The sequence below is a fragment of the Protomyctophum bolini genome (assembly GCF_963924005.1).
Source record: "Protomyctophum bolini genome assembly, chromosome: 7".
Taxonomy (NCBI): Eukaryota; Metazoa; Chordata; class Actinopteri; order Myctophiformes; family Myctophidae; genus Protomyctophum; species Protomyctophum bolini.
This window is the reverse complement of record NC_137868.1, coordinates 10,842,981-10,864,295: the sequence shown is the minus strand read 5'-3', so window position 1 is coordinate 10,864,295 and position 21,315 is coordinate 10,842,981. Positions and strand designations below refer to the sequence as shown.

At 42.5% G+C, this 21,315-nt stretch overlaps 4 protein-coding genes across 5 annotated transcripts in view; 2 read left to right on the top strand and 2 right to left on the bottom strand.

Moving 5' to 3' along the window:
* Positions 1 to 3,563, top strand: part of zufsp (zinc finger containing ubiquitin peptidase 1) — an 11,148-nt gene extending 7,585 nt beyond the window's left edge. For both annotated transcript variants that reach the window (XM_080767984.1, XM_080767983.1), the window contains 6 exons: positions 41 to 209; positions 1,089 to 1,277; positions 2,162 to 2,327; positions 2,523 to 2,686; positions 2,941 to 3,161; positions 3,403 to 3,563. In XM_080767984.1, coding sequence (XP_080624110.1) covers positions 41 to 209; positions 1,089 to 1,277; positions 2,162 to 2,327; positions 2,523 to 2,686; positions 2,941 to 3,161; positions 3,403 to 3,450 — 957 coding nt within the window. In that variant the 3' untranslated portion in view covers positions 3,451 to 3,563. The remainder of the gene's footprint in view (positions 1 to 40; positions 210 to 1,088; positions 1,278 to 2,161; positions 2,328 to 2,522; positions 2,687 to 2,940; positions 3,162 to 3,402) is intronic.
* Positions 3,564 to 5,639: 2,076 nt separating this feature from the next.
* LOC308317998 (amine sulfotransferase-like) lies at positions 5,640 to 10,988 on the top strand (the record flags this gene model as incomplete). The annotated part of the gene is made up of 7 exons (XM_080767346.1): positions 5,640 to 5,646; positions 7,382 to 7,543; positions 8,837 to 9,045; positions 9,569 to 9,695; positions 9,787 to 9,881; positions 10,035 to 10,215; positions 10,864 to 10,988. 7 exons carry the CDS (start codon positions 5,640 to 5,642, stop codon positions 10,986 to 10,988), a joined length of 906 nt encoding a protein of 301 aa, XP_080623472.1.
* A 1,042-nt stretch (positions 10,989 to 12,030) lies between these two features.
* On the bottom strand, positions 12,031 to 14,596 carry rwdd1 (RWD domain containing 1). Its single transcript, XM_080769263.1, has 7 exons — positions 14,406 to 14,596; positions 14,013 to 14,078; positions 13,771 to 13,901; positions 13,499 to 13,642; positions 12,792 to 12,921; positions 12,611 to 12,673; positions 12,031 to 12,372 (listed from the first exon to the last, which is right to left on the bottom strand). Exons 1-7 carry the CDS (start codon positions 14,476 to 14,478, stop codon positions 12,260 to 12,262), a joined length of 720 nt encoding a protein of 239 aa, XP_080625389.1. The 5' UTR covers positions 14,479 to 14,596; the 3' UTR covers positions 12,031 to 12,259.
* Positions 14,597 to 18,098: 3,502 nt separating this feature from the next.
* Positions 18,099 to 20,523, bottom strand: calhm5.1 (calcium homeostasis modulator family member 5, tandem duplicate 1). Its single transcript, XM_080768605.1, has 2 exons — positions 19,683 to 20,523; positions 18,099 to 19,117 (listed from the first exon to the last, which is right to left on the bottom strand). The coding sequence occupies exons 1-2, from the start codon at positions 20,223 to 20,225 to the stop codon at positions 18,728 to 18,730; spliced, it is 933 nt and encodes a 310-aa protein (XP_080624731.1). The 5' UTR covers positions 20,226 to 20,523; the 3' UTR covers positions 18,099 to 18,727.
* Positions 20,524 to 21,315: the final 792 nt, after the last annotated feature.

Here is a 21,315-nt window from a genome sequence, read left to right as displayed (position 1 = left end):
ATTTCGACGTCGGACCTAAATGAGTTAATGGTGTGTGCAGAAGCAGCATGGATTGGATGGCAGCGGGGGCTATCGCCGGCAGATGGAGCAGACCATGGAGAAGGCTGTGTCCAGAGGACTCATGGCCCCGGCCGACTTCCACAACAGCAGAGCTGATATGATGGAGGCTTTGGCCACCGGGGTTGATGATGGCAGAACCAGAACCCAGGGTCAGTGTGTTAGTGGAGGAGCTTAGGGAGAGATAAGGGTGATTTCATGCTAATTTGCCTAAAAGCGCCAAATTCTGCACAGATGTAGACTAGGGCATGCTCTAATTCGGCCATAGCCACTTGCCCAAATGTGATGACCTCGTCACATTTGTGATGAAGGCTATGGCCGTTTTTAGCCCAAGGAGTGTTTTTTCATGCAAAACTAATGCTTGGAATCGATTCAAAATCATGAAAACCCCCTAGTTTGACACGTCACATGCTACTTAACATAATGAAATTTAGAAAACCTTACCTTTATATAGGTTGTTAATGGTGACCATGTGGATTTACCCGCTGTGGTGACCCTGAAGGTTGTCGGCTCGGGCGCCCTAGCTAAATCCTTAGAGCATGCCCTGGGCTACATCTGTGCAAAATCTGGCGCTTTTAGACGAATTAGCGCAAAATATCCCTAAACTCCTCCACTATGTGGGGTCAGATTGTTCCAGCATGTTAGCTCAGGTTAATACTCAGGTTCTGAGTACTTTGCGGTATCTGAAACCGAGCTGTAGCGTATGGCCACGAATTCAGAACCTTAGAAATATGTTGTCAAAAAGAGCCACATCACTATAAAACATGAGTTTAATGTTTCTCGTTCACACACTTCTTTCCCTCTTTTTACTAACACTATATACTTAGAGGTTGACTGACGTACCCGCTAGCATTTCCCTCCACTAAATCTCTTTGCCACAGATCTACAAACTCACAATGCATCACATTGCGATGTGTTTGATAGATCTACCATTTTTGCCAAATGTTCGCCTAACAGAATATCTATCTGATATCTATCTATCTATCTGATATCTATTCTTCCCACTTATGTGTAATCCCTGTGTTGTGTAGGTATGCTTGGTGCCTTATCTGAGTTCTACCAGAGGGAGGCCAGAGACTGCGTCCATGTGTGGCTGAGTGCTGAGACGGACCACTTCTGCTCCTCAGAGGGGGACAAAGGCTGGGGCTGTGGTTACCGCAACTTCCAGATGCTTCTATCCTCTCTACACAGAATAGAGACATTTGCTGACTGTCTGCCAGGTATGAACACTTGTACAATGTGGCGCTCAAAATTGGATCTTGACATTTTGAGTTCTGTAGCTACAGTAAGTGCTAAGGCTGCAACTATCGATTTCTTTCCCTCACAGATTATTCTATCGATTCCTTTTTGATAATCGAATATAACCGAGAAGCGCGCACACATATAAATAAAAAAAAAAAATATATATATATATATATATATATATATATATATATATATATATACCGTAATTTCCGGACTATAAGGCGCACCTGAATATAAGCCGCACCAGCCAAATTTAGGGAAAATCCCAAATATGTACGTATACAAGCTGCACCGGACTATAAGCCGCAGGTGGCCCCCTAGTGGCCGTTTCGTTAGCTCAGAGCCTTAGATGGCTCTGCGTTGGCTGTAAAAATCCATAGATAAGCCGCACCGTTGTATAAGCCGCAGGGTTCAAATCATGGGTAAAAAGGTGCGGCTTATAGTCCGGAAATGACGGTGTATATATATATATATATATATAAGTTCGGGTAACGAAGATGTGTGGGAAGTACCGGGAGCTATGGTAGGTAATCGAACGCATAACCTTGTGGTCCAAAGGTGAGCGCTCTATCAGCAGTCGGCAAAACTGTAGAAAGACATCTTGCATCCACCAAAGGTGGTCTTCTGATTGACGTATAATGGCTTGATTGGCTTATAACTAACCCATCACAAGACAAACAAAATGAGACACCTTTTCTCATCCAGGTATTAAGATAGATATTTGGAAGGGCAAAGAAATCTGGAACATTGTCTACTGTCCAACCAAGATGCCAGCCTCTCTAACAAGATGATTTATCTTCACCTAACTGACATGCAGATGGTGTATCCCAACCCATTTTCTTGTTTTCTCATTCTCCAGAAAAGGCTGTTCCCAGTATCCCTCAGGTACAGAGTCTGATCGAGGGGGCGTGGCGGGTGGGCCTAGATCCACAAGGTGCATCCCACTTCAACCAGCGGCTGCAGGGAACGCGAGCCTGGGTCGGCGCCACAGAGATCTACGCTGTCCTCACCTCCCTGGGAGTCAGGTCAGACTCGCTACGCTGTCCTCACCTCCCTGGGAGTCAGAGAGATTTGGCAAAGTTAAGGGGGCCTAGAATAGACCTCTGGGGGACTATGTGGGCTATGTGAGAATTTACCTAAAAGACATGCATAAACACACTGCTCGGTTTTTCTCAGTCCAGAAATATACAGTATAATAATATAATGCGTGTTGTTCACAGGGCCACCATCATAGACTTCCACAAGCCCACTGGCCCAGCAGACACCCATCCCAGGCTCTTTGAGTGGGTGAAGCAGTACTTTTCCATGTCTGCTAGCAGGGGCACCAGATTACCCCCCCGCTTAATACAGACCTCCCAACCACCTCTGTACCTGCAGCACCAAGGTAATGGTCGTTCCTAATTTCCTATGGCTAAAAATCACACCCGTGTGAAGTGAGGGGCACTCTAATCATCGTATATCATCGACTCATTGTACATCATCATCAAGAATGGTGGTCCCTTATTGGCCAAGGGTTCCCACTGACATACACATGACGATTTGCTCAGACACATATGACGTAAATTCTCCGTTCATTGTCAATGGCATTTTTAATGTTTGTTCTATAGTAGGGGACTGTATGTACTCCATGCTCACCAGGGCACAGCCGGACCATTGTAGGAGTGGAACAGAAGAGGAATGGGAGTCTGTGTCTGCTGGTCCTTGACCCGGGCTGCTCGCCTGCAGAAGCCAGGAAGCTGCTCAGCAGAGACGGCGCTGCCACTGCCGTTCGCCGCATCAGAAAGTTTCCCAACAACCTGAAGCACAAACAATACCAGGTTGTGGCAGCAAAGGGCACATTGTCACCAGAGGAAAAACGGGTGAGAAAAACATCACATTTGTTTAAAAGAAGGCTATTTTAGAATCTCCAGACTTGACAAAAAGATGTTCTGAACCCACATGGGGTTGGGTTCATTTCAGTAAATGCTGGCCAATGGCATGTCAATTGTAAATGATTAGCATTTTAAGGCAAGTCATTAAAAAGTGTAAGTGATTGGGTGGTAACTGAAATATATGGGTGGGTATTAACAATATTTGTCTACTGTTTTGTTTGTTTTTAAGATTTGCATCTTGAACTCGAGAACCTTGGTAGCTGAAAGGATTCCTTGAAACTGGAATGCTGGAATGCTGGAAACTGGAATGTCTTAATTTTCTTATTCTATCTTTATTTTATGCTATCATCATGCTATTTGTAATATTTTAATTCAATAAAATGATTTATGTTTTAACATTTTAAAGTGTGTGTGTGGGGGGGGGGGGGCTGGCTGTGAAATGGTTGGTGTGATTATGATGTGAGCGGGAGAAGACAGAAGAGTAGGCTAAAACATTGGTTCCCAACCATTTTATCTATTCTATTAACGGTCGGCTAGGTATGCTGTCCTGTTCATTTCAGTACGGCTGAATAGCCTATTTCAACCAATTACATGGTCAGAAGAACTACCTGTAGTATAAATATTTCAAATATTTCATTCCACTTTTGTCTTTTTTTCTCCTTTTTTGGGGCGACTCCTCTGTGTACCACCAGATACTAGTACCAGTGGTTGGGAACCTCTGGGCTAAAAGACAATTGTCTGTCCTCAACACTTGTCTTCTCACATCTGGGTTTTAGCTGCAGATGAGAAACGCATTAATTCATTGTGTGTGGCACTACTGGCCAACAACCAAACAACCATTGGCTTGGAAAACGTCATACCCTGCTACATAACACATCCTGAGAACACGACGTTTTATGTTTTTGTGGATGACAAAGACATTGTGATCCAGATTATGTGCTTGCCACTGGCTGGAATGTGTCCATTTCAACTGTTCTTTTGCTTTTGAAAAACTTAATTATATTGCACTTTTACCCAAAGAAAGCATGTGTAATAGTACAGTATGTACTATTAGATTAGATTACCGGTAGATACAGTTTCAGTTATTGTTTATGCTCCCAGGACAATGGGGCTTTATATCCTTCTCCCACAGCATGGAACACATTGGAAATTGATTGAAATCTTAGGGAATTTGAGCTTTAACTACTGTAATTTTAGTCCACGTATCCACTGCAACACAGTCGAACAGTGATCCCTAAACAGGTTGATTCTTAAAGATATATTTTTTGTGGCTTTCGCCTTTATTTTATTTTTTATAGAGGGATAGGTATACAGTAGGCTGACAGGAAATGGGGAGAGAGAGATGGGGTAAAGGCCGTCACGATCGGGAGTCGAACCCGCGGCACACTGCCAGACTGGATTGCCAGCCAAGGTGCCCAGACGGCTACGCCAGCCGCCCGGGTAAACAGGTTGATTCTTAATCAGGGTGGTGGTCCCTGCTTCAGTGGCGGCTCCACAGGGGGGCATTGGGGGCAATGCCCACCCAGATTGAACTTTGTGCCCCTCCCTCCAGTCCAGATTGGGCCTACCAATATTTCAACATTTTACAAATGTTAAATCTATAAATTTTTCATGATTATTATAAATATATACATTTTCTAATTAATTTAATAGTTAATAGAAATGCAAGGTAATTATGCAGAAGACATAATGCATAAACATAATTGTATTTGTTGTTGGTGCTGCTGCATAATTGTAGCCTTTTTTTTCAACGCATCACTGTTAATAGGAGAAGAAATTTCCTGGTAAGAAATGTATTCGCAGATTTTATTAATATCCTCTGACACGACTAATATAAATGCACTTTAGACAACACGAACAGGTGTCTCTGTGTAGACTAATTAATTTGGCTCAGGCAGGTGTGAGTAACTGAACAAATCAGCAGTCTAAAGTGCTGACTAATTAGTCACTGAATATTATCAGTGCACCTGGGTTAGCCTAAGATTTAGACTCGCAGAGGTATTTTTCGAGAGAGCAGACGTCAGAATCGAAAAATACCTCTACGAGTCTCTAAATCTTTAGGCTACATCTGGGTGCTATAGCCTATTACCCAAGTTACCCCAACACCGTTCAGAGCGAGGCGCCTGTCTCACCGTTACTCATTGTTTGTTTTTAATCTAGTCGTCTGGCTATATCAGCCTTGGATTTTAAAAGGTGCTGATGTAATGTAAACAACTGATGCATTTCATTGTGCACGCGTTTGCGTAAAAGCGCCATGCGTGTGCAGTGACGGAGAAAGGAGGGACCTTTATCGTAGCCTGCCTATATGGGCTATATTGTTGTATGTACAGTATCATAGGCTATCTGCAGACATCTTCAACAGTATATGGAATGATTTCCCAGTGAAAGAATATACAAAAAGGCTAAAAAGCAGGGACCTTTTTGGAGTCGCCCCTCAACTCAAACCTTCGTTGAAGGAGCGCGCAGATGGCAGGTAAGAGACAAGTTATAATATTTAACGTTGTGTTTTTGGTCATTTACGAAAACATTTCCATAACGTGTGCTTTGTCTTTTATGCTTAATGCACACTAAATTAACAGTATAGTGGTAAAATGGCAGTGCACACAAATAGCCTGCCCTAAGCCTGGGGTGTTTCTTTATGATTTTGGTGAAATGTTCAATTCAACTTTATTTGTATGGTATTGGCAATAACCTACATATAAAGTTTTGTAAAGTTGAACATTCATAGTGGGCAGCGCTATAGATTGCGCAATTTGCGCACTATATAACCATATGACATAATAGCAAAGTCCACATAAATTATCATTTGTATAGCGCTTAATTACTATGCGTGCAGCCAGCTAGATATGGAAATTAATATAGCCTGATCTATTTGTTCAATATTCGCCATTAATGGGGCTATATTTTATATATTTCAACGAACTTTTCCCAGAGCGCGAGCGACTAATATAACTTGGCGTCGGAGGAGGTGACCAGTGTTGTCAACACAAAGCAGAGCGGTCAACAAAATACGAGCTGTTCATGAACGAAGCTCATTTGCATTATTGCAATCATTATAGCCCGGCTGAACACATGAACCCACTATTGGGTCTACTATAGTAACTATAGGACCATGTGAACATATTCAGGCCCACAAAGCTTTTGAGCATCATTTTCAAGAGATTTGGTGTAAGGAGGAGAATGCCCCAGCCCAGGGGAATAGCCTGCATCACCCCGTTAATGTGCTTAATTAGTGCTTAATTGATGATTTATCTATTAGGCCTACACAGTAAAATGCTCTGTGCTTAACTGGAGTATACAGTATCCTACAAATGGAACCAAAATCCCCATACATAAACTAATAGAATACACACATTTAGTAGAGGTGACTGGTTAGAAAGTGTCATCAAAGTGTCACGTGTGTGTGTGTGTGTGTGTGTGTGTGTGTGTGTGTGTGTGTGTGTGTGTGTGTGTGTGTGCCGCAGTGCTCGTGTGTCCGTCCGTCCGTCTGTTGCCTGCAGCTAATCTCCGGCACTGTAACCATACCAAATTTGCACGAACACTCCCTGGATGCCAACGATGAACCGCTGCCCCAAATTTTCCAGAACGGCCTGTTATAGCGCCACCAGGAGGCCGACATTTTTTTATATTACTCCTCCAGATTCTGTCCCGCAAATGGTTACACACTATCTTTATATTCATGTGTTCAAGACGGATCTGTCCGATATTTCATATTATTCCATCCTAATTGGCTAACATTTTTGGTTTGCAGGATTGGCCCGTTTTGAACAAAAAGCCTCAAATCATGAACGCAGCGTGCAATTTACGTGAAATCTTTCACAGACTTTCCTACTAGGCTAGTAGGAATATATCCCACCCTTTTCACATTGGCCTGTTATAGCGGATATATGTGGATTTTTGCTAAACACATTTTTGGAACAAAATGCCTCAAATCATCCAATTGCCATCCAAGGCGTAAGAAGAAATGGCACCCTTTTCACATTGGCCTATTATAGCGTCACCAGGAGGCCACAACCTGTGCCCTGAGGGGCACTTTATCTAGTTTTAAATCAACACCACAATAATTATCATAATGAAGCATGTAGGCCTACTGTATATGGCCTTCTTTGGTTCAATTAGTAAAACAACATGTAAACTAATTTAACAATACTAAATCCTGCTGGATTGAGGATGCATAAACACAATAATTTTGTTTTCTATTCTATTAGTTACCTTGGATTCCACTGACATTCAGAGTGACAATTATAGGCTGGTACCACACAGAGATTTCTACTTGATCAGCAATATCCACAATCCAGAAGAAGTGGACGAGATCCAGAGCTGGAAGATACAAGACTCGGATGTATTTGTTGTCACATATCCAAAGTCAGGTAGCTACTAGGCACGTTGTTATTGTTTGCCTGCCAGTGATATTTTGAATCACTATGAGTAATATATTGTGGGTGCAATTGTCAGTGTGGTTAGTACAGTTGGTGGTGATGTGCTAAAAATGGCAAATCTTCACATGGATAGGAATGCAGCAAGCCTTGTTTTTCTTCGTTGTAGGTAAGTTAACACCACCCTGCATTGGATCCTAGGCCTATCCGCTTGCATGGTCGGTCATCAGGGGAGGATTATCCAACGGGCCTGTTGGGCCCAGGCCCAGGGGCCTCTGAGCTAGGGGGCCCCCTGAGCTTCAGCCTTCGCGTGACCATGTTGCTGTCGCTCAAGCTTAGGGGCCCCCAAAAAGTGAAAAGTTAATTAGAGTTATTACCTTTGAACTTTTTGCCAATAATGGGTTTATCATGTCAATAAAATAAGCCAGTGGTTTTCAACTGATTGTGAATGAGGGACCGCCACCCTGACTTAGAATCAACCTGGGGACCACTGTTGTGTTGGGTGGGGATTTGGGCTAAGATTAGTGCTTTTGTAACACTTGCTATGCACCCCATGTGTATTCAACATCCCACTGTGTCTCAAATCTCAACCAATGGTCCATTGACTAATAACTTCCTAATAATAATGACTCATCCAGACATCCCGGTGAACTTCCCTCTTCACTCTTCCTCCAGACCTTGGGACCTCCAAATTAAATGCTAAATTGACTTTCATCTGAAATGGGAATAACCAAATATAGAGTCAACACAGCCATCTACCAGGATACATCAGACACTTGCTTCTGTCTTCTTTATGGAGATTCTGATTTCCTTTTTCTACAGGATTTGGCGCCTGCCCACAGTGCCAAATCTGCTAACTGGTTTGTTGACCATAGTATTACTCTGATTGAATGGCCAGCCAATTTGCCTAACCTGAACCCAGTATAGAGAAAATGGGGTATTGTCAAGATTAAGATGAGACACTAAAAAACCCAACAAACAAGCTGTGGGCCACTTTCAAACAAGCAACCTGTAACACCTCAACAGTGTCACAGGCGGATTGACTCCATGCCACACCGCATGGATGGCAGTCATTTGTTCAAAAGGGCCTGGGCCCCAACCAAGCATTGAGTGCTTCTTCAGTATTATAAATTTGTTTTAATATTCAAATTTCTTTAAATATTTTACTTTAATTTTTAATCTCAAAGTTTAACTTTTTAAATGACATAACAGAATATCTTACTTTACTATGATATTAAAATTGTTTGGCAATTGAAAATGTTTGAGAACCAATGCTCTAATTGACAGGAACTATCTGGATGCAGCAGATTCTCCTCCTCATAGAGGCCAAGGGTGACATCACTATCATCAGTACTAAGCCAAACTCTGAGCTGGTCCCCTGGATCGAGCTCAGTGGCGCGGGGAAGGAATTCATCGCAGCTCCTCCCCCTAGGCTACGGGTCTCCCATCTACAGTACAAGTTCATGCCGCTTGCTCTTAACCAGAGGAAAGGCAAGGTCAGTTCATTGCTAGATTATATCCATGCACGCTGTTTGAAATGCAGTTAAAGTAAAGCCAAGTCAGTTGACCACTTAAGCCCTATTTTAAACTTTGTCACAAGACAGTGTCAAACGAAAATAGCCGATCTACAGTACTCACAACGCGTCCCATTGCGATGCGTTGTGAGCTTGTAGAGCTGCTATTGCTCATAATGGGGCCGCCGGGTTCGAAATGGATAAAATTACTTTTTTTCAGGCTCATCTCCATATCTTAACTAATAGCTCACTATAGTATATCACGCTCACACTGTGTCAGAGGAGGCAGGCTGTAGCTCACAAATGTACCTGCTGATGAGCAGATTTGAAAATACTTTCTCTTGCTTGCTGGAACTTAACTTGCTAAAATAGTTGTCATGGTTGCATAAAAAAAGGACTGATATGTTATGGGTGAAAAAATATTACCGAAGTGTTCGTTTCAATTCTGTCAGTTTCAAAGTGTTGCGAGTAAATTATCAATAAATCCAAACTCTGCTTCTCGAAGGTGATCTACGTAATAAGAAACCCCAAGGATGTTCTTGTGTCCTATTTCCACTTCCACAAATTTGCAGCCATGCTGGAGACACCAAAGGACTTCAACTGCTTCTTTGAAAAATTCATGAAAGGAGAGAGTAAGCACAAGTACAGTGTTGTCCTTGCACTGCAGCTCATTATGATTATGGAATATCATGCGATGATGGCATTTTACTTTGTTTATTGCAGTCTATGGGAACTGCTGGTTTGAGCACATAAAGACTTGGTACTCACACAAAGATGATATCAACATCCTCTTCATCGCTTACGAAGAAATGATTCAAGTAGGGACTCAGTAATCGCAATCTGTACATTTCTATTATATGCTGTGCATAAGGAGAAATTATATTTATACTGTATTATATACTATTATACTGTATCGTTTTGTACAAGAAAGGGACTTGATTGTGTGTGTTTGCCCATGTGTTTTCACCCAGGACTTGGAGTCAGCAGTGAAGAGGATGTGCATGTTCATGGATAAGGAGTTAACTGAAGAGCAGCTGGCCAACGTGGTTAAGCACAGCACGTTCAGGAACATGAGGCTCATCCCACAGGCCAACTATGAGTTTGTGTCAGAAGAATTGCTCAACCATAACCAAGGATCGTTCATGAGGAAAGGTGACCTTCATCCTTTAATTTGGTGGCTTAATTTACTTCACTTCATTAATCTGAACAAATAGTCAAAGAATATATTATCAGAAAAATGTCCAATCTCTGAATAAAGTCATTTCCAATACATTTCTTGTAAAGGTGTCTAGTAACACTAAAACATTGCACAAAGACTGACATTCAGTTTCCCTAAGGGGGGGGGATCTGTGACAGCTGCTGAACGTTGGGGTACCATCACAAACCTATATGTAGGCAAAATATACCATTTTTAGTTCTGCTTTAAGTAGCGTGTGAGGGTTCAAACTATAGGGATTCAGAATCATGAAAAACCCCTAGTTTGACCCCTCACATGCTACTTAAAGCAGGATTACATTTTCAAAATGTTGCCTGCATATAGGTTAATCGTACCCCAATTTTCAGCAGCTGTCCCACATCCCCTTGGGAAGGGAAACTGAATTTCATTGTGTTACTAGACACCCTTTACAATTGAAGAAATGTATTGGTAAGGAATTTATTCTCAGATTTATTTTAATATCCCCTGACTAAACTGCCCAACACAGCTATGCTTAATTAATATTGGTTTTGGACATGGCGTTGACCGTTGTTTGAGTTAAAGTTGATTTTTCTTTATCCCTTCTATCTCTAATCAAACACCAGGAACCATTGGTGATTGGAAAAACCATTTCAGTGTTGCCCAAAATGAGCGATTTGATAAGGTCTTCCAAGAGAAGATGGAGGAAGTTCCTATTACCTTTATCTGGGATATCAATTACATTGTGTGATGTCATCAGGCTGATGCTGAGGGCAATATGTATATTTGTCATTTTTACAGCTTTTATTTTATTTATCTTGAGCAAATCATTTTTAAAATAAATGTTAAACCTTGTTTTAGGTAAATAAGCATTTTTCTGTGTCTATGCCATGCAACATTTATTAAAGGACCACTTTTCAACCTACGTTCATATAATTGGTTCTCACTAATGTTCATGATAATATTCCACACATTTATTTCTACTGTGTCTCATGGGAAGGCTGTGGGTAGTTCAGAAACCCATCCACCAGTGACATCAGGCTTTCTATTCCTGAAAAGTTGCAATGAGATAATGGAAGCCACAATAATAAAAATCTATATCATTTTTCAAAAAGAAATCTGCCTAACGATATCACTGGACTGCACACAGCCCTCTAATGAGACAGACCGATTAGAAAAAATTGTGGCATTTTATTATGAACATTAGTGAGGACCAATTATATGAAGATTGAAAAGTGGTCCTTTGGCTTTACCACTAAACTAACTACTCATTTGTAGCCTCGGTCCCAGCCTTACTCATCTGCGAAGAGAATAGCCTGGTCACAATATAAGGCCGAGTGAGACAGCATATTTGGAAGTGTCCGGAACATCCATCAGATCCCCCGGATACGATATTTGACCAATCACAACACTCGTTTCATTCACGGAGAATGTAAAGTGTAATTTCCTTGAGCGGTACTTCTGCCAAAATCCCACAACTTTTGCCAAATTTCAGCAATGCACTGCGTAGGTCTTGCCCAGCGTGACTCATTTGTGGTTTAATTCAAATTTAGGATCCAAGGCCCCCCCCCCCCCACCACCACCACCACCTTAGTTTAGCCTAAAGAACTGCCGTGAAATAAAAAGGCTTATAAGAAGTCAGTAGGTAGCCTATAGCTGCACACTTGACTATCCAGAGTGGATATAGTGGTGTGATGTTGATTAGACATTAATTTCTTCCCTCTGTAGGACTTCTAAGGATGACTCACTGAGTCATGTCATGAACACCATGTGAAATCAACAACAAAGCCAAGTTGAACATAAATCTGTTGGGTTTAATTGCTTCAGCGTAGAAATTAACCACCAAGGGTATATAAATTCCCTTAGACTAACTTTGTGAATAATCACAGCTCACCATTGTTTAAAGTCCATCCTAAGAAAAATAAATGGAGGCATTTTATCCTTTTTTTTGATGCGATCAGTCTGACACAGATTAGCAGGTTATGTCCTGTCAGAATACAGCAATTCTCTGCTCTGTCTCGTTTAGTCCTCATCGCTACCCATCGCTAACGGGTCAAAGTCGGGGTCATCCTCATCCAAGTCCAGATCATCGATGTCCTGGAAAAGCGACTCATCCACTTCAACGTTGTTTCCAGCTGGGGCACAGTGGAAAGCAGTAAAGCACAACTTTATGACAATAATCAGGGCTTGAGTACAAAATGTTCTATGCATGTGCTAGCCTGCTTTTGCTTTCCAGCCATGTTACTTAAAATGTCTTCAATGTACAGATGGAAAATGTATGTATGGCACAAGCCACATACATGACACTTTAGAATTATTAAAGCACACTATCTCTCACACACACACACACACAAACACACACATAAATCTTACTATCTTCAAGGAACTGAATATCAGATGTGTCAAGGTTGTGGTCTGTTTCAAAGAGTTGTTTCCCTGTAGAAAAATAAATATAAAATAAATGTTGAGCTTACAAGTTGAGTTCACATGACTAACTTGTAGTTTATGACAGAGGTATAGAGACGAGTATCAAACCCATGGTTGGGGTGTTTACCAGTGAGTTTGTTTTGTTTTGCTTCCTCCTCTTTCTGTTTTTTCCTCTTCAACTCAAACATCTCACACTCAAACTTTGTTTTCCATGCCAGGAAGTTTTCAATTGTGACCACTGTGCCTTGGAAAGCCACCTAAAAAAAGTTTGAGAGGTAAATATTTGACTGGTTTATTGAACTCAAGACAAAAAGCACAGGTATCCAGTTGAATGCGCAACCCAACAGGATGATAACATAACCACTTGAACCAACGCCAACATCCATATTCTTGGGGGAACATTAGCCAAAAATAGCTGATCTGCAAGCTCACAACATCATTGCGTTGCAGCTTGCGACACCCTGTGAGCAGAGCTTGTAGATCTGATATTTTTGATGAAGAGATTTGGTGTAGATGGTAAAAAGGTACGCGCCCGTTCACACAATTCTCGTCTTTGCATTGACTTTGTATGTAATCGCGCAGCTCTAACCATCCAAGTCTGAACGCACGTTAACACCTCTTTTGTCTGGGCCCGGGGGCGGGTGGGCGCCCCCATGACGATTATAAAAACATTTCGTCTCTGGTGCTGACTGCGGCGGGCACAGTGTGGGCTAGCCACTCCCTCCCCTCACTGGTGCGTAATCGGGTAGGAAAAACCCCTCGCACAACTAGTGTCCACTTTATTAAGTCTAGTCTAGAGGGTTTAAGTACATTTCTCTTTCCTTGCACATGTACCTTTTCCGCTTCCTCTGCCTCCCTTTCTTTCCGCTCCGTCTCTGCCTCCCGTCTGTTTTTCTTCTGATCAACAATTTCATTCAGTTTCTCCTGAACCGCTGACACTAGGGTGAAAATCATCACCATGCCCAGGTTTTCCTCTGCCTAAAGGAGATAAAGTATAAATTGTCTACAGCTTCCACACTGAGATTTCTGTAAAGGAACAGCAGACGGGATGAGGGAATAAACTAGGAGGGGGAGACAGATGGAGATGGAAACAGACATAGGCCTACCTGTTGCTGTAGGAATGTGAGAATGTCCTCCAGATCAGAATCCTCCAGATTCTCCTGTGAGTCGATCTCCCACAGTGGAGCCTCATCTGGGTATTTCTCTACATAGGTGAATTTTAAGGTTGCCTCCACCACTGGGCAGAGAAAACAGATTGGGTTTGAAAAACTGTTTGAATACTTGCTTAAAAGTCAGTCAAGATAGCACATTCGTCAGGTAAAGTTCTGCAATTGATCAAATTACTTACTTTCATGGTCTTCCCCTACATCCGAGATTACAGTGACGGTAAAGCTGGTGGGCTTCTCTGATAGCACTGTGAAAACAAATGTGGCATACAAGCATATTACCTGCGTAATACACATTTCACTATAGGTTCACACAATATTAACATGTCCTTATATAGTATACTGTCAGCTGGTTTGGTGCTGTATGTCTACCCAAGCACTGGAATACATACAACCCCATTAGAACACGAACACACACACACACACACACACACACACACACACACACACACACACACACACACACACACACACACAATGTTGGGACAGCAATAAACTAATTTGCTTAAAATAATGTCTGCTAAGGTTAGCCTACTAGCTTGCTAGCCCATCCAACTTGTCAAAGAAGTCTTTACCTGTAAAAGAATCTTCATAGATAGACTCTATAGCCTCCAGCTCATTTCTCTGCTCTTCGGCGTAATCTGTCATTTTGATTTATTCTATCTTAAATTATCTAACGTTATTATTAGTTATTAAAACCATCACAGCTGCGTGTGGACGTGTGCGTGCGTGCTCACTACAGTGGCCCACTGCAGTCGAGTCGACTACATCGTCAATCTGTAGATTACGTCTGATCAGCATAGGTTTTAATGTTGAATGAATCTATACTCCATTTTATGTTTTGTGAAGAGAAAAAAACCACCTTTGGAACTGACTATCCAATGTGGTTTTGTTTGGCTCACGTCGTGTCATATTGCCATAATATAATAATAAAACTACTATGCATTTTGCACAACACATATCTGAAATCTATTGCTCTGGCCTACGCTCCATTGCGCAAGCGTGGCTAAAAAAACAGACCTACAAGCTACCGTGAGTCCGTGACGCGTTGACAGCTTGTAGATCTTTTTTTCGTACCAAAGATACTTATAATTTAATAATTTACCAAGATAGCCCAACCTCTTGTCTGCTAAAGGGGCGGCTGTAATAATCAGAGCAAACAACTAGTCTGCAATAATAACAATAGTTGTTGTAGTTGTTGTAGTTGTAGTATTGATAATATTAATAATAGCTCAGATTTATATGGTGCTAAGTACCCAAAGAAGTCGCTTGACGTAAAGAAAAAGAAGGAACGAACTTTATTAAGAAAAAAAAACAATAAAAAAGACAGGAGCTGTTTTAAAGGTTTTCACTTTTCAGTGAGGTTTTAAAGTGAAGGATCGAGAGAGGTGCTATTTTTTATATGGTTGGTGGGGGGAGTGTATGATTCCGTCGGGAGGGGGCAGCAATGCAGCATCAGAGAAACCTGGGGGACCTCAAAAAGGTTAAAAGGTTGGCTCCATCACTGGACCTGTCACCTTTAATAAAAGGTCGGGAGGGGAGAAGATCTGAGAGGTAGGGGGAGCCAGATTACTGAGTAAACCAATGGAGCTGACAGAGGAGGAAAAACAGGAAGGAACTTGCCTTTGTAAACTTCTCCCATTGATTGATTGATTGATTGCTTGATTGATTGATTGATTGATTGATTGATTGATTGATTGGATTCTTTTCAAAAAGCAGTTTGTGGGCCTAGAATGGGTACAGTTCATGTCAATACAAAATAAGATTTTTAGCATTTTCAATTCATGAAACATTTAAAGACATACAGTTCTATGCAAAAAAATACATCATCATATACACTGTTCGAAAAAAGAACGTGTACAGTATAGAAAAAACTCACACCCGCGTGAAGTGAGGGGCGCTCTCACCTCTCATCATCATACTCATACTCATCTCATTCTGGCCAATCACAATTTGCATCCTCACTTTTGTCTTCAATGTTTGTTTACACACCTATTGGCTGATTGACACCAAGGGCACGCCTCCCCAGGCCTAATTGACAGAGCATATCAAGGCTGGGGTAATTGGGAATGGTTATGCACCTGGGTGAAAATACGGCTTTTACCAGGCCAGCCAGGAGAATGCCACAGAGAGAAGCTGTTTGTTCTGTAATGCACATTAATGCCGAAGTAAATATGCAAACAAAAAATTATTCAACTGGTGGACAATGGTTTCTTCTTGCCTGCGTACAGCCCAAGTCTGGGTGCATCAGTGAGTTTTGTCTGTTTGTTTGAAAGCTGACAGAGCCACTACAGGTTGTGTTTACACAAACCCTCAAAGATGGACATAGGACCTTCAAAAAGAGCGAGGGGGACTTTTTTACAGCAGCCAGTTTTGAGTTGCAGCCGACCGTAAGTGCTCTTTGGGAGTGGTTTAGTCTAGGGATTCACATTTCTTAATGGCTGTTGGTAAGGCATTCCACATTTTGGTGGCATAGGAGCAAAATTAATTTAACTCCTTGTTTGAGCCGAATCTGGGTTGAACATGGTTTGTGGAACTCCCTCTGGTGTTGTTGTGTTCGTGGACTTTGTTGACATTCAGGAAGCATTTTGAGTTTTGACAGGTGCATGCATAGTGGTGTAGCGAATCTTGTAGACCAGGCCCATTGAAAGTTGCTGTACTCTGTCGTCAACCGTAAGCCATTCCAACCTGAGCAAAATGAGCAGGTGTGAGGTGGGTTCTGGGACTGGGAGTAAGGCCAAGTAGTATAGCCTGAACAGTTTGTTGGGATGTTTGGAGCCTTGTTTATATATAGGGCCTTTGAGGTGCTGTGGTACCATGGCATCTGTTCTTGTGCTTGGAAGCAAAATAATGTCAACATTTAATGCTAGAGACACACGCTGGTGCACGCAGGCACGCACACACACACGTAGAGACACATGCACGCACGCACGCACGCATGCATACACCAGCTGAGTGTGATTAGAGATTTTGCCCTGAGATTGGGATTGGGATGCACCTTTATCTAGGTGCATGGTTTGGATTACGTGGGGGTGAATCCCTGTCACATACTAGTGTTTTGTCCATGGTGGTGTACTAGGTGTACTTTCTGACCTATGGCTCAGAAGCTGTTAGTTCCCAAGACTACATAGTACATACCTAAAGTTACTCAAATATCTGATATCAGTCCTGCACAATTTGTCCTTATCTTGTAACAAAATCCACACTTAATTTGAGAGAGTTACACTCACATTAAATGGAGCAGTGATTACCTGTGACTGTGCCCTGAACATTAGCCGCAGGTCCATGTGGACATCATCGCAGGGCACACTGGGCAGCCCCTCACGGCACGTCATTGTCTTTTTCTTACAGAACAGAACCACCACCAGACTGTGATCCAGACCGCTGATCGCACACTCATAAAAGGTGGCAAAGTAAGTAAAGTAAAGTTACCATGTTTACCCAGGGTAGCTGGACTAAGCTCAAGAACTTGTTTACAGCCAGGCCCTGCTCATAGAACATTTCATGGTGGTTCAATGCCTTGCTCAAGGGCACTTCAACGGTGGTAATTTTAACGTGCCGGTCCGGGGATACGAACTAGCGACCTTCCGATATCAAGACCGTTCGGCCACCGCTGACGGGGCCTGGCCTTACTATTTAAAATGTTCTGGCCTGCTGAGAACTCTATAGTTTTCGCCGGCTGTCGGGTGCGGCTGCACTAATAACTTTGGGGCAGGCCGGTCTAGAGTTTGAATGGACAGGTAGGTATCAGTCAAAAAGGAGACATCAAAGAGGAAGGATCAACATATGGAATGTCAGAACAGGACAGCTCCATATATGGAGATCTAAGGATTTGATGTTTGAAGTCTGATCTAGAGTTGCTAGCCGGCTCCATATATGCAGATACATCTTCTCCATGTATGGCTATCCAGGGTTTGATGAGGTCAGTGTCGTGATCTTCATATATGGAGCGAGGCATGATGGACTGACGGCCATATATGGTGGCGTGATGGACAGATGAACAGACTGACATGTTTTGCAGGTTTTCATAGTAATCTGCGACCTACAGTCGCAATGAACTATTAACCATTACATTTTTTTGATTGATTTTTTTTCTTCAATATAATGACTTAAAAATGCAAGTTACAATTTTGTCCAACATGATTCAAATGTTGGACTACCTCCAAAAGACAAGTAGTTGCAAGCTGGTTGCAGTGGAAACTGGTAGTTGTGTGGACTGGTCTCTGTGTGCCCTGGATGTCAGTAGTGAAAAAAGGAACCAGATCATGTACAGACAGGCAGGCCTTTATCCCAAGCATATGGAATGCAGTTGTAAACACAATGAGACACATCATGCTATCTGGGGCTAGTAATGCAAATGGTTGTGTTAATAGCCTGTAATATTAGGCCTAAGTTAAGTATGTTTTTAATGCACATGTAAGACATGTTTAACAACGTCTGTACATCTTCAGCTGAGAAACAATTCTTTGGATTCAAACATGTATTAGAAAAAAACAACACTCTAGTTAAATCTACATTTCATACACTTGGTCACTCAGTTTCCAAAGCAAGAATGCAATTTCTTGAGTTGTTTTGAAAAACGGTCTGAAGAAAAACAGTGGTCCGGCCTTGACACTGCTGACACTGCTGAGAGGTAGAAGGAACTTCTTCATTGTATACAAAGTAGTGGTTATGCAGTGTTTACCACTTCCACATTCTGTAATGGCCACATTCCTTGGTAATAACTGAGCTGAAAGGGCAGCTTTGTAGCCTGTGAGGCAACTAACCAACATCTCCTGAGTCAGACACAATAGGCATAAAGTATGATAGCAATATTAATTTAAACACATTTAACAATCTCCATCATTCATAAGGGAAGAAATGCCTTGGCAAATTGAATTGTGCTTTCATGTTGAACTCAAGCCATCTCAAATCCATGCTCCAATTTCATGACGGGCCTCTTCTCTGGGCTTAGGTCTCTACTTCCCCCTTCAACGTACCTTTGTAGGGTGCTATAGTACTGCTCACTTGTGGAGAAGGTATAGAGCTCTGAGATCTCCTCCCATGCTTTGTGGTTAGGGAAGGGGAATGAAGCAGGCTCCTTGTTCTCAAAGAAGCTTGTGAGGTTTCTGTTGGCCAACTGTGTGGCATATTCCACTGCGAGGACGTCGAATCGCTCCTTCTCCGTGTCGATGTAGCGTTTCCAGAATGTGCGCTGTAGGTAGCTCACTTTAGAGCGGCAGTTTGTGCAGCAAGTGCCAATGAGGCCAACGGTGGCAGCTATGATGACGATACACCAGCCTAGAATCTATGGATACATAGAAAGATTACATGTTTTATTCAATATAAAGCAAATGAAATGCTGAGTTTCTCAAATATCTGATATCAGTCATTTGCCATCTGTTCTTAATTCTAGACACACACACACACACACACACACACTCACACTCACACTCACACTCACACTCTCACAAACAGCTTCAGTGCGGCCTTGTGATTACAGTTCGTCCTGAGATTGGTATTGGGTTGGGTTCCAAAACCTGGCCAAGTCATACAAGACTGTAAGAATTGTATCTACAGTACCTGTAGGTGCTTGGTTTGGATTACCCTGTCACATACTAGTGTTTTGTCCAGGTGGTGGACACTACAGAAACAGGATATAGGCTTTTGACCTTTGGGTCACATGGCTCAGAAGCCGTTGCTTCCCAAGACTACATACCTAAAGTTACTCAAATATCTTATATCAGTCCTGCACAATTTGTCCTTGTGCTTATTGCGAATGCTTCCCGCGTTTGCGCGTCTTACTGGTCTTGTAACAAAGTCCACACTTCATTTGAGGGATTTACACACACATTAAATGGAGCAGTGATTACCTGTGACTGTGCCCTGAACATTAGCAGCAGCTCCATGCGCTCATCTTTGGATAGTTTGGATCTGTCGCAGGGCACGCGGGCCAGCTCCTCCCGGCACGTCATTGTCTTGTTCTTACAGAAGAGATCCTTCACCAGACTGTCATCCAGACCGCTGACAGCACACTCATAAAAGGTGGCGTTCAGCAGGGCCACACACAGCCACATAATAGGGGCTACACAGGCACCAGTGAAGACGCTCATGAGCACCCTGAGGCAGTTGCAGCAGTTGGCCCGTGGGCACAGTTTCATAGGGTTCAAACAACACCCGGTGTAGAGCCTCCACATTCTGGTGCTGACAAACAGGCCAAGAACCAGAAGCACTGCAGCTGGGCCAAGCAGGAAAGTTAGTCCATAGGCAAAGTTCTGGTCACGGTTGCAGGGACACTGAAAAGAGACCATTGAGAATATTCGCTCACCTCCAATGGTCAAAAGTGCCATAAAACTGTAACCAATGGTGGACTTCTGCTTCATGAAGAAGCTCAGGACGGTCTGGAAACTATCCATGATGCCAGTAAGAATGTTTCAGATGCACTCCAAAAAGGTAAATGTGTATAAAAGAGATGAACAAAAACTTGAACAAATGTCACCCTTAGAATCTATACGCCATACACTGTGTTCTTGCTATGTTGACATCTGCTGTCGTTCTGTGCCCCGCCCTTTGGCTCTGGATTTTTCATTCTTCTCTCTCAGCTCCTCCTACTGTCATGCTATCACTCCCCAGATTGTCTGCATGTCTACCCCCAAATGTTTACGGATTCTTCACTCTACTTTCTTTTTCCACCCTTTATTCTGCGTGTCTCCCTTTCCGTCCTTTCTGGCTGATCAGGAGACTAGTTGGCTGAATTCCTGCCCATCTGGTTTTTGAGACATCAGACGCCTCTGTTCTGTAGTGATGATGTAATGAAGAACACACCCTTTAGGCTCACTTAATATGGTAACAGCTAATACCGAAAGCAAATAGTATACAATGCTACAGTATGCTGCATGTTGCATATAGTATACTATACTAAATGACAAATGATCCACTGTCCAAACATATCTTTGTGTTTATCCTACACATTTGCAGTTTCTGGGTAAAATTGGGTACATCATTTGCCAAAGAAGCAAGTTAGTCAGAGATGTGTTATAGGTAACACTGAAGTATGTTGTGATTCATTTTCAACAAATCTCTCTCTCTCTCTGTCTCTCTCTCTCACACACACACACACACACACGCATGCACCTCTCTCTCTCTCTCTTTCACACACACACACACACACACACACACACACACACACACACAGAGTCACGCACGCACGCACACACACACATGCACGCACAAGTCGCACATGCACGCACGTATGTACGCATGCATGCATGCAGGGGTGTGAACTCTGAATTCTCTTCTTTTGCCTTTAAGTCACAGAGGGCTGTGTTTGAGCTGTCCTTGGTGATGGACTGATGGATGGGTCTCTGTTTCCCCAGTCACCCCACATACATGCACATCATACGCACACGCACATTTCAGGACTGCAACATGTATAATAGCACAGCTAGAATAGCATCTATTAATATTGGAATTATGATGGGGGGGGGGGGGGAAATCATGCCATCT